The 13205-nt window shown below is 36.2% G+C and overlaps 2 protein-coding genes across 5 annotated transcripts in view; one reads left to right on the forward strand and one right to left on the reverse strand.

The window, feature by feature from the left end:
- rps7 (ribosomal protein S7) overlaps nt 1-13205 on the forward strand; it is a 117773-nt gene that overhangs the window by 101801 nt on the left and 2767 nt on the right. The window contains exons 1-3 of one of the 2 annotated variants that reach the window (XM_077220892.1): nt 12008-12044; nt 12924-13007; nt 13110-13181. In XM_077220892.1, the coding sequence (XP_077077007.1) occupies nt 12933-13007; nt 13110-13181 (147 nt within the window). In that variant the 5' untranslated portion in view covers nt 12008-12044; nt 12924-12932. Of the gene's footprint in view, nt 1-12007; nt 12045-12923; nt 13008-13109; nt 13182-13205 lie in introns of those variants that run through there. The other variant, XM_077220891.1, reaches the window with a different exon arrangement.
- On the reverse strand, nt 4205-8973 carry rnaseh1 (ribonuclease H1). 3 transcript variants are annotated; one of them, XM_077220888.1, is made up of 9 exons: nt 8865-8973; nt 8638-8730; nt 8416-8540; nt 6963-7148; nt 6717-6816; nt 6497-6551; nt 6329-6413; nt 5997-6121; nt 4205-4520 (listed from the first exon to the last, which is right to left on the reverse strand). In XM_077220888.1, exons 2-9 carry the CDS (start codon nt 8703-8705, stop codon nt 4434-4436), a joined length of 831 nt encoding a protein of 276 aa, XP_077077003.1. In that variant the 5' UTR covers nt 8706-8730; nt 8865-8973; the 3' UTR covers nt 4205-4433. The 3 variants fall into 3 exon arrangements, with proteins under 3 accessions (XP_077077003.1, XP_077077004.1, XP_077077002.1); XM_077220889.1 differs by having other exon boundaries at nt 8854-8967; XM_077220887.1 differs by lacking the exon at nt 8865-8973 and having other exon boundaries at nt 8638-8847.

Below are 13205 nucleotides of genomic sequence, written 5' to 3' on the forward strand. Positions count from 1 at the left end.
CATAGAGGTATGATTTTAAATAAACATTTACAAACAAATTACATATTTTCCTTTCTGCATGGTTACAGAATATACCATATATAAACTTAAGGCACATGTACGGTATGAATATTATTGCAATAATAAAATATCGAAACAAGTTGCATTAATCATAAAGAAAGATAATAAGCAGCTATATATATATATATATATATATATATATATATATATATATGTATGTATATGTATATATTATTTGGACACTTACTGGTTGTAATTGTGAGAACTAAACCTGCATAACTGACTTAACATATCCACTAAAATGACCATTCAGGTCAAACTGCACAAAAATATTTTTAAGTGAATTTAAATCTGAGAAAATTCCAACATAATGCTTTTACAGATGCCACCTGCTTTGGTATTTTCTTGTGATGTGTAACAAAATGACATTCAGATATTTGTGACACAGAAAAAAAAAAGAGAGAGAGAGAGAGAGAGAGAGAGAGAGAGAGAGAGAGAGAGAGAGAACACAAAAAAAGATTTTTAAACGATCTAACAACTTTTTGTGCAAGTAAGGGTGACAGAGACACAGATGTTCCTTTTGTTTTTCTCCATTACAATTGCTGGAAATATTGCTCGGTAGCTGCTTGACAAATGTATCATTAAAAATCCAGCACGACTGGCTCGCTTTCGTTATGTGTGAGAAGGTACATGTGCGAGCACGTGGTGGGGAACTTTCAGCTTTAAGAGAATGATTCTCCTGCTGTGGGATTAAATTGAGTTCTCTGGTAGCTTGATGAGTCAGACTCATACGCACACAGTCTGAGGCAGCCTGAAGGCCAGGCGTCACGGCAGACTCTCCTGAGCTCACTGATTTTAAGTGGCAGTTCGGAGCATGGCCATCTGCACTATTTGGGTCAAGGACTTTACGTTTTGATGTGCATATAAGACCATGCAGTGGTTAATGCTTGGTGGTATCTCAGAGTAGTGAGGGTTTGGGAGAGCTCCTAAGCAGGTGTACTGTCTGAGAGATAGGGAGGGTGAAGCGAGAGAGAACGAAAGCTGCAGAGTGCCGCAGTGCTGGAGCTCACCTTGTCAAGCCACTCTCTGCGGGAAGGCCTTGCCCTTGCAAACAGCAGATCACCAGGCGGGCATCTAAACCATGCAGAACTGGAAATACTGGCTTATTAAAAAGGACTATTTTGAGTTCAGTACAACTTAAGCTCAATCGACAACACATCACTGCATAATATTGATGCCACAAAAAATAATTTTGACTCGTCCCTCGTTTTCAAAGCAAAAATGGAGGTTAGAGTGAGGAGGTTACAGTAGAAGCAAATCTGACCAGTTTATGGAAGATTTAAAGTCACAATGTAATGGAAGTAGCCACAGATCAAGTCTTCCATATTGTGAAGTAGACCACATCTGAGTGAAACGGATCATAAAAGAATGTTTTAAAAAGTGCACGCAGGAAGGGACTTGGTTCAACCCATTGGTACTGAATAGAGGCAGATTTGAATGCAAGCTTTTGAATATTATTTCATTAAAATGATCAAACCAAGTCATCTCGATTTTAAAGAAAGATAGCACAAGCTACATATTTAAATATGTTATATTTAAAAAGAAAAAAAAAGATTTCGAGTTACTCTAAGGAGTTCCTCTGCTAGGACCGGAAGATCAGATTGACATTCTGATTTAAGATCACACTGATACAAAACAAACAAACCAAAACAGTCTATGCATGGATGAATTGATCACAATAAGATCATTAAGATACAGAGATAATAAATGCATATATGTGAATTTTAGAATTTCAACAATTTTCCACACTAAAATTGTTTAACAATGCATATTGTTGGTGCATGGTGCACACGTTTGGTGGCTTATATAGCAACAATAAGTATTTTAATGTTTACCCCTTAGGAAAATTAACCACGGTGTAGTAACCATGTTTGTTTGTTTTTTGCTGGATTGATTACCATTTGTATACCCAGTTTTACTACAAATATCACGGTTAAACTATAGTTACTTAATACTTAGTGCATTACCAGTTACCATTGTTTTGTGGTTTTATTTAAACCATGGTTAATTTTCTTAAGGGACAGATTGGCCCCTTTCACTTCCATTGTGTGCCTCTCACTGTTGTTCTCAACTCAGATGTTTTTTTTTGCTGTAGTAATCAACATTATGCCACAAATGTTGTCGTTTCAGCTTAACTTGTTTTTAAGTTGTTTGTCTTTATAGCTACCCTTCGCAGAAGTTCAGTCGCTCTGAAGAGGCTTCCATCGAGCTCACCGGGGTAGTTCGCTCCATATGTTTACTTCTCTTGGGTGTTTCTTCTCCTTTCCACTATTTTGCATCCTCTGATTCCGGCAGCTTCAAACAAGAACAAAATAAACACAAAAGCAAACTTCTCTCTTCGCATTAACGCATCATAACAAGAAGCTGCGAGGGATTCTGACAGAATCGTCTCTGTCTTTATCGCAAGAGATATCAAACAGTCAGACTAGTTCTGAGGCAGCAGTTAGTTAGGCTGATGCCGTTCCAGACAGCTGTCATGGAAACAGATGTCTGTTCGGTTACAAGCTGCAGCTTTGCTCCCGTGGTAACGGCTTTGATTGTGACTCGCTGTGTCTGCTCCGAATGTGGTTTCCATTGAAGTCCATACACAAAGAGCCCTCGTCGTGTGATTGTTGGATTGATTAGTGGAAATTCCCCTACACTTCCTTCCAGATTTGAGGGCCCGAGTCAGCCGTGACATTGTTTTTGAAGAGAGCAGAGACCAGATGTGCTGTAATGATGGGGTGTTTTGTGTGTGTGTGTGTGTGCACCTCGTCCTTCCCTTAATCTCCAACAAATTATCACCGTGTCTGATTATCAAACAGCCTTCAGATGAGATCTAAACGTTAGCAGTTGAAACAAACCAACTACCATAAATATTACAAAACGAGCTAATCTACATTCTCCATTGGGCTTGAGGACAGTTTTCCGCTTCAGATCCCAAAATAAGACTTTCATTAGACATCTGAGAATCTGCTGTACAAGGTAGGCTCAAGAACCCTAAAGCTGTGAAAGGTTACGAGCACTAAATCCTCCTTGTTTTCAGCAGGCAAGGACAGTCTGAGTCTTCTGACCTATAACTGTTGTCCGTACATCCCGCTCTGAAGGTCTTGGATCTCAGCGGGAATTCAGAGGAGCCGAGAGCCCTGCAAGCGAAGGTCAGGACGGACCGCACTGAGGCCCTTGTGTTGAGATTCTCACCTCTGTTTATTTCATAAAAGAGAAGATGCCTTCACTCCTTCTCAGCCTGCTGTGCAGCTTATCTCTATTTAAGACAACAGTCAAGGCTTCAGTCTAGACGCAGGCTTAAAGCAGAAAACCGGACAGGACAGTTATAAAGCTTGAGAAAAAAAACCCGACAACACTGAGAGAATTTCTGTAACATTGAACATGGACAACAGGCTAGGACTCTCACTGTTCAATGTTAAAGATTAGTTCACTCAACATAAAAAACAAAAAAATCTGTCATCATATACTCACCCTCATGCCATACCTTGTCCATCCCTGCAGAACACACAAGGTATTTTTTTTGATTGATAAACTTTGAGGGCCATAAACATGTCTTTCATTGTATAGACTCCATGACTGTCAGTCATGCAGATTTGGAACATGGGGATATGTAAACAATTACATTTTTGGGTGAAATATTCCCTGGAAAGTTTAGAAATCCTTCACTGTAAAACAATTTGATGGAATGGGATGACGCAACCCCCAGGTATCAGGAAAAATAATAAAAACAATTTTATTAGGATAACCATCATGTACTTCAAAAAAAAAAAAAAAACAAGTGAAGAGAGGAAAGACTCGCTAATAACTAGGAGCAAAACTTGTTTTCTGTAAAGATAAGATCTAGTCCATCAAGTGTTCAGCATGAACTGCAGTGACATCTGCTGTTCGTGTGGAGGCATTTCAGCATTTTAAAGCAATGATGATTTCTCAGCTGAAAACTCATTTGTAAAAAAAAAAACTAAAAAAACAAGATGACGCATTCAAAGACAAGGATCAATAATACATTACCGTGGCACATTATTAGTCATGTTGGAAACTAACAGCGGCACACTCACTACAATTATTTTTTTCACTTGTAATGCACCCAAAAAATGTCCTAAGTGCTTATAGGCAAAAAGAGTTTCTGAGATGGAAAAATAAGTACCAGGAATCAATCTCAGGAACATGACAATTTAATTGACAGAACAATCAAAAACAAACATTTTAGATAGGCATCAATCTTCAGAAAATAAGAAAACTTGTCTCAAGTGTTGTTTGCAACATCACAACACTAACAAAACAAGATCAAAATAAGAAAAAGTGCATTAGCCATCAAGGATAAGCAAACTAGAGCCACAGGCACCTAAAACAATGCATCATTATAAAACGAATGTGACAACAGTGTGCTAACATGGGGGCTTTGCTGCTCCCACCCTGGACAGTCTGTCTGCCTCCTCATTGCCTGTGTACCCAGCATGACCTGGTACATGCATCTAGAAATGAGGAATAAGAGAAATTTTACTGGCTATACCATGCATTTGTTTTATTGCTCACTGTATAATGCCAAGCACTGATGACAACATTGGAAAGCGAGCTGAAGGGTTCTGATGTTTAGTGCTGTAATGACAGTCCTAAAAATGTTTGTACCACAGAAATACATGATATGCTACTAACACAATTCCTTCAAAAATATATAATAATTAAAACAAATAGCCTGCAGGTATCACTCAACTTCTCAATAAACGTTATTGAACATTGGATTTCATCAAAAATGTCTTAAATTTATGTTCTGAAGATAAACGAAACTCTTACGGGTTAGGAACAACATGAGGGTGAGAGATTAATGAACGAATTTGAATTTTTGGGTGAACTAACCATTTAATCATCTGAGATATCAGCTTTAGCAAAACATTAGGGCTGGGTTTCGATTCAAATTTCAAGAATCGATTCGATTCCAATTCTCAAGATCTTGAATCGATTATCATTATTCGATTCGATCCGATCTGATCCGATCTTCAAGATTTAGATAAGTGTTTTTGAAAAAAGCATTTTTTTCCAGCTGTTACCTGAATTACAGGTATGCAACATATTGATACTATTATTATAGTCATTCAACTGCAAATTAATGGAGTCGGGGTTGCCAACTCTCACGCATCTGGCGTGACACTCACGCATTCAGCCTCAATCTCACGGTCTGACGCTCAACAAAGAAATCTCACGCAAAATTAAACATTCTTCTGTGCTGTATTTTTTTTCCACTCATGTGCAATAATTTCAAAATTACTATAAGCAAGTTCAGGCTCTTAACTACTGATTGGACCACTGCATTTTCTCATGCAGAGAAAAATCGCGGACAAAGAGGACACTGACACCGACAGACTAGACAGAGGTGGTTACTTTTGATATGGAACAAATTCTCAGCTGTCAGATTCTGTCAATATTTCCAACGTTTTAGCGCTTTTAAATGTGACAGATCTCTGTAGCGCGTCAGTTCAAACGGCACGTGATACAGTAGCCTAGTAGTAAATAAAATTTTAACTTACAAAACCTTTAGAAAACACAAGTGTGTCACAGTTTTGTGAAAACCTTCAAGTACTCCGGGTATAAGACAGATCGCAGCTTTGAGCGTTTCTGGAGTTTTCAAAGCAACCGTTTGCTTAACGTTAGGCTACTGACCGCCATGTTCGTTGTTTTAATGTCCTTCCACTTCGCGCGCATGCGTGAATTCAATGACGAGGTCGATCTTTAGAAATTAATATGAAAATCGATTCAGAATTGGTGAATCGATTTTTTCAACACAGCCCTACAAAAAATATTGCGTTTATCAAAATTGATGGACTGAGAAAGTCTACAGCTGCACATTTACATGCTAAAAGAATGTTTATACACTAAGGTTGGGACGTCATGCTTGAAACGCACAAGTTATACGCGCAGAATAGCAGATGCCATATCGTACAGATAAAACATACCCATACGACCTCAAGGTCTGCATTTAGTTTGTCCAGCTTTTGAAAGTCTTCCTTGTTGATTATGACCCCACCACTTTTAAGTCTCCAGCCATTAGACTTCCAGGTCTTTACCCAACTTGTGATGCCTTTGGAAAAGCAAAAAAAATAATTTAACACACTATATACACACACACACACATATATATATATATATATATATATATATATATATATATATATATATATATATAAATAAATAAATAATATTATAACAATTAATATATATTAAAAAACAGTACTACACTGATTCATGACCAGACAAGTTTTTGAACAGAAAAGCAGGGAGTGCATACCATTAATGGTGAACTTGCTGTCCGTGTATAGTACAATCTTTTTAAAATTCATTTCTCTGGCCTGCTCGAGTGCCTTGCATGCAGCCTGTGATTAAATGTTTAGTGATACAGTTATCGATAACAGGGTATAAGAAAGAACTCTGTTTGTAAGCACCTCACAATTTTTACCTGTAATTCTGCTCTTTGGTTGGTCTGCCTCCCTGAAAGCCTCTCAGCCACATTACTGAGAAAAGAAATAAAAGTTCAAACAATTAAAAAATATTTATTTTGCAGTGAGGCAAGTAAAAATGTTGAACTATAATTATTTGTTGAACACTGGGTATGAAAGCATTGTTGTCTGAAGTTGCACTGTTTGTTTTTCCAGAATGCCATTAATCAGATGACTTACAGTGGATGATCATGACCCCAATATACACCAATTCCTGCACGCGCTCCTCGTTTTCCATTGGCAGAGCAACATCCATCTGTGTACACCACTACAGAATCACCTGAAAACCCCCCCAAGCAAAAAGTAGCCCATTTCATTTAACTAAGGTTAAACTTACAACGTTAATATTGGTCTACTAATTCGGTTTTGATTTAAATTTAAAATTTCCATTATCTCCAACAAGACGATAGTACACACAATAGTTACCCATATACGTAAATCCATCACTACTGGCTGCAGCTGTCTTTGACAGTGGGACCTCAATGAGTTTCACTCGTTTCGGACAGGAAGGTCCCTCATCTTCAGAGTCCTCATGGGCTCTTTTATTTCCAAGGGGTACAGCCATTGAGGAATCAGGCACGTTTCTAGGAGGCAGAACCTCATAGTCACATCCTTAAATTCAAACAAAAATTAATGTCAATGACTTGCTTTATAGTATAGTTTAGCAGCCTATTAATACATATATATACGCATTTATCTGCGTAGTAGTTTTGGGGTAAATTACTGCGATGTATATTTTGATATTCTTTATCATTAGCAGATTTTAAGGCCTCATATTCCTATGGAACATTTAAATGGTTATGCCATTTAATAAACTAGAAGGCAAAAAAGGTTTTTAAATTAGCTTAAAAAAAAAAACACACACACACACCAAAAGAAACTGTGACCAGCTATAAGAGATAAGACGCAAATGAGTGGGGTAAGCTGTGCCACAAATTTACATACGTTGTCATTATAGGCAAAAATAAAGTTAATTAATTAAATAATTACATCTCAGGACATCTGCTATCAACTGAAATTCTATAAGCAATAGAAATATGATCCAGTGATACAACATGGCACGTATTAATGGTAAACGGTCTCTTATAATGGGGTATTGGGCAAGGATTTACATTTCTAATAAAAAACTTGAACATATGAGGGAAAAAACTATTTACAAATACATATTTCTAATCTTTCCATAAACTAGCAATAAAAAAATAATAATATTTGGAATATATGAAATATATATACACGTAAAACTCAAAAAATTAGAATATCGTGCAAAAGTTATAATTTTGATGATTATGGCTAACAGCTTATGAAAACCCCAAATTCAAAATCTCAAAAAATTTGAATATTGCATGAAATCAATAAATAAAAGGATTTTAAATACAGAAATGTCGGCCCTCTGAAAAGTATAATCATCCATATGTATACACACTAAATATATTACTTTTACCTTTTAATTTGAATTACTGAAATGCATGAACTGTTGCACGATATTCTATTTTTTCGAGTTTCATATATATATATATATATATATATATATATATATATAGTATTGTCTTACATTTATGCTTAAATTCATATGACTAATCTTTAGTAAAATAATTTACATGTTGAATTACCAATCTGTAAACCAACATGTTTGATATACATTTTTAGATCTGGATAAATATAACCAGCACATAAAATAAAATGACCTGCTATGAAGAATATTACCGTGCTAAAAAAACAACCTGTTTCAGCATGAAATATATGGTCATATCACATGACACAAATAGATGCATATCTTACCCCTCTCCCTCCAGTATACTTTCCCTTATAAAGATCTGCCATAATGACGCATCATCAATATTTCAGGTATACAAGGGGTGTATAACATCTTTGATATTACCAGTTGGTCTTTCAAAAGATGGTGCTGCAGATTGGCTCCTCACAAAGCCCCAAGCATCCTTTTCAGAGGCAAACTTCTTATAACTTGCATAGGGAAACTTATCCACCTGATGTTTACATTCCTCCCTTTAGGAGAGAAATAATGCGTGGTCATGCAATGCTGAGTGCAACAAGCGCTCACAAGTACAGAAAATAGTCATATAACAGTTAGCTGCCTGTTCACCATGTTTGGTATACTCCTGGTTTAAATCCTTTCCTCACAGCGTAGAAAAATGTTCCTTTCTTGCCCATATCTTCTGCAGCGTTACAGAGAGTCCTGCGTAGAACATTGAAAAAGCCAGGCAATCTCAACATAGTCTCTGCTCAGAGCAGAATAAACATTACAATATCCTTTAGTCGTGGCATTTGAAATGACAATTCAATGACCATAAAAAATAACCTGACAAATACTTTCACAAAATGCTTATGGATCCACTGGTTTTGACTTTCGCTAGCAAATCCTCCACAGAATGTGCATCCACGTTAACAGTCGGCTGAACAAACGCTTTTCTTCTTATTCTTTTTTATTTTTGGCGGTTGGCAAACCTTATATCCGCATTACCGCCACCTTCTGAATAGGAGTGTGGGTCTGAATTCTACATAGCTAAATTCTATTGAATAATCCTGCTGTTTTCAAGAAATAAAAAATACATCTAAAACATTGTTCCCCAGGATTTCTTTGCAATATATCGGTAACATTCAGTTTTATCTTTACTTCCGCTAACTGTTCTGTGTTTTTCGTTCCTGTTCTATGGTTTCTTGATTATCATTCACAGTTACCATCAGCATGTTTTCTCATTAGAGCTAATGTGCTGTTCAATCCTGTATGTCCATACCTCATTCTTGAGACAATATCCTCCTCCTGCTTGCTTCTATTGCTTGATTCCCCATTACTCCTACAAGGGCTGGGACCCAACCCAACATGATCTGACTCCTGACTTTATCAATCTATTCACTAAATGCATTATATCATAAACAATATTTTGCCTGGATTCAGAGTGCAGATTATTTATACTTATTAAAACTGCATTTGAATCTGACCATATCACTACATTCGATCCATATTCCTCCACCCATAATAAAGCCAACCATATAGCAATTAGCTCAGCTGTATACACAGCAACATCATCACTAATTCTATTAGTTTTAATTCAGGGATTGCATCTGTATTGTATGCAGGGATTGTATGTATCTGTATATACCTGAATATTATTTCCATATTTTCCTCCCACATATATTTCAAATGTACAGTTATATGTGTTAATCCCATTCTCTCTTTCTTTCAATAGTGTTAGATCTATTGTTACCTTTTCAAGCTGGAAATCTTGAATATGCTATCGTTGGATTTACACTTAACATATTAACTTCCATTTCTCTAGCAATATTGTCCAACCAAAACTTAAGCTCTGTTTTATCTCCTTCTCTTGACAGGGCATTAGAACTTGGGGCCAGTTGTTCAAAGGTAAACTGATCGGATTTTGGTTATCGGATTGGATCAAATCTTGAACATGGGTTGTTCAAAAGGGAAAGAATGAGTCTGAAATCAGATTAGATCATGGAATCCAATCCTAATTTTAATCTGGATCAAACCTTCAGTTTGTGTTGTTCAAAACTTGTCAGTATGATTTGGATAACTTTGATCCAAAAAAACAGTATTATCCTGATCCCAACAGGGGGTAGGATTTCAAGTGCATTCCAAGAAGAAAATGTAGTAAAACTTTTAAATTGGTCAAATAATACTTTTGTATCATTTAGTGTATATATACTTTTATTTATATTTTGCACTTGACTTGTGTAACCGTTGTAACAGTGATAAAGTAGATAAAGTAGACATAGGCTACCAATAAAGCCATTCAGTAAAGTAAAGTAAAAATAAAAATGATCTTGTCCCCATGAAATAATTTCAATAACAAACAAAAATAATATAATTCCATTTTTCTGTCATTCATCACCGTATATTAATTTCAAAGAAACAATCATTAGAGATGAGCCTGTCAAAAATAATTTCTAACAATTGCATACTATACGTCCAGTCAGTCCCTCATTCAGAAAAATGTTTTAAGACGTTTTCAAAATATCCACAATGTATATTTGTTTTTTATTTGTTGTGGCTCAGATGAGGGGTCATAAAATAAATTTATGAATGGAAGTGGATGTTTTTGTTATTTTTGTGTTTTGTCTCAAAATAAGAAGCATTTACAGTGACTCCATGTTGGCTCTTCTACCTGTTCTTTACATAGCTAAAGGATATGTTGTCCCATTAAGAGCACTGGTAATCCGGATTTGGTAATCTTGTAAACTGTGTATCTGGATCAGGGTGATCCAGTCCAATGTTGCTTTGAAAAACCGGCATAAAAGTTAGACGGATTACCTGATCCTGATTAAGAAAAAATGGGATTTCCAAATCCGGATCATTTTGATCCAGATTAAATATTTTGAACAACTGGCCCCTTCTTACTAGGATGATCCTCTTTATGACCCTTCAAAATTGCCCAATATACTAGGGCCAACTGTTCTCTTCTTAATTTAAGAGGCATCTCTCCCATCTCTACCTGGATTGCAGCGACAGGAGTGGTTTTATATGCCCCACTACATAATCCCAACGCCCGATACTGTATCAAATCCAGTTTATTACCAAACGATTTTCAGATTCTCAGCTTCTTCTACTTACATTATAATTCCCCACCTCCGATCCAGTTCATAGTGCCATACCGCCACCAACTGAAGTGGAGTGTGGTGAACATGTTGCAAGAAGGAAGAAGACAACACTGAAAAAAAAAAAAAAAAAAAAAAAAAAAAAAAAATATATATATATATATATATATATATATATATATATATATATATTAAAAGCAGCAATAGAAACATTGAGTTACATGACCTCAGTCTTATTAAAAGTGACCGTTTAGAGCAATATGATGTAGTAGATGCTACTCGTTAAATGAGAGAGATATCTCATTTTAGTGAGTCGAAAACGTGCAGCGCGACCAGTCCAGTCCGATTTCAAAACATATGACTCTTATGAGCCGATTCTTTTTTGAACCACAAACATACGGCACAACAGCGTAGCCATTTTTTACAATCTATGAGCGTAGTTCAATTCCAATTCCCAAACGAATGACTTGTATGAACCGGTTCTTTTTAGTGAATCGTAAACATACAGCACTGTAAAAAATGCTTATGAACAGCGGATCTTTGTAGTAAATCCTGAAGGTTGTTAAATGATTCCAAAAAAGGAAATGAAGTCGTACTAGCGAACTTAAAAAAAATACTTTTTTAAAATCACAATGGAACTCCATTTGAGAGGAAAACTGTAAAACATGATTAGACGTGTGTTTTTATACTTCCTCATAGATAGCAAGTCAGTAAAAGAAAAGAAAAAAACTAGCCAGAATCCCTGAAACTATTTATAATATTGTATAATGATGATGAATATTGCAACTATTTCTTTACACAACATGATACATAAGAAGAACGGGCGCCCTCTGCAGTCGAGGATGATGATTACATTTCCCATCATGCAACATACCAACGCGCTTTTACCGGCCTCTCGCGAGAATACGGCCTCTTCCCAGGCCGTCGTTGAAAGAGGTGAGTCTACTGAATGTGCCCAGCTAAAGGGATATCAAGTTAAAATGTAGAAAATAAGTAATATTTACCTCCACGCATGAGCTTCATATGGTGTTTACACTGAGATGCGTTAGATGCGAGTATTTAAGTAAGTGGATGGTTATTTTAGAAACAGGAATTTATAAATTTAAGATGTGCTAGCAGACGTGTCTGTACTACAGTATTACTGCGGCCCATGTGGTGTTCTAATATGCCCAAAAATGCCTCTATTAAGTAAAGTACTATATCTCGAAGACTTATATTTGTGATAGATTAAAATTTGTAATGTAAATGTAGTGATTCTGTGCTAGCTAATCAATGCTAACGGCATGCTAAGAACACCCTTGGAGTTACTAGAAACTGTTTTTCTTAAGGGTAGCCGGTGAATTACTTATAACAGCCGTGGTTAGAATATAAAAATAAGATTAATTATTCGATTAAATGCTGAGACATTTGGGTTAATTGATTAAATTATGTTTTCTTATGAATAGCATGTCACTTTGCTTATCTGTACAGATGCATTAGATTGTATGTCACTCTTGAAGTGTAACTTAGTTCACTCAATTTGAATTTACTCACCTGTATGTTCATGTTTTTCCAAACCCGTGACTTGTATCTGTGTACCACTAGAGAAGATTTGTGTAATGGTATGACCTGACAGCCTCAAACTCTTTTCACATTCATATTTAGTAAAATGTAAGTAGATTGAGACATTCTTTCTAAAATCTTATTGTGTATAATAGTGAAAGTTTAGGTTTGGAGCAAAGTAAGGGTTCGTAAATGACACCATCATTTTAAGTGAACTAATCTTACTATACCATGTTGTGTTTTTATTCTTACAAGTCTGTTTCTGTGTTTCAGACACAGGCCATGTTCAGTACCAGTGCGAAAATAGTAAAGCCAAATGGCGAAAAGCCAGATGAGTTTGAGTCTGGCATTTCCCAGGTATAATTCACTAACTCATTTTTTTTTAAAAATGTGATATGCATGCATCTGTATCCTCCTCTTCGACCGTTCTTATGATAAACTTCAGTCTGTCTCATGCAGGCTCTTCTTGAGCTGGAGATGAACTCTGATTTGAAGGCTCAGCTGAGGGAGCTCCACATCACTGCTGCCAAGGTAAAAACTTGGGTTCATTAATTT

This window comes from Siphateles boraxobius, unplaced genomic scaffold (assembly GCF_051911475.1).
Source record: "Siphateles boraxobius isolate OS27281-9 unplaced genomic scaffold, OSU_SipBor_1 8, whole genome shotgun sequence".
In the NCBI taxonomy this organism is placed as follows: domain Eukaryota; kingdom Metazoa; phylum Chordata; class Actinopteri; order Cypriniformes; family Leuciscidae; genus Siphateles; species Siphateles boraxobius.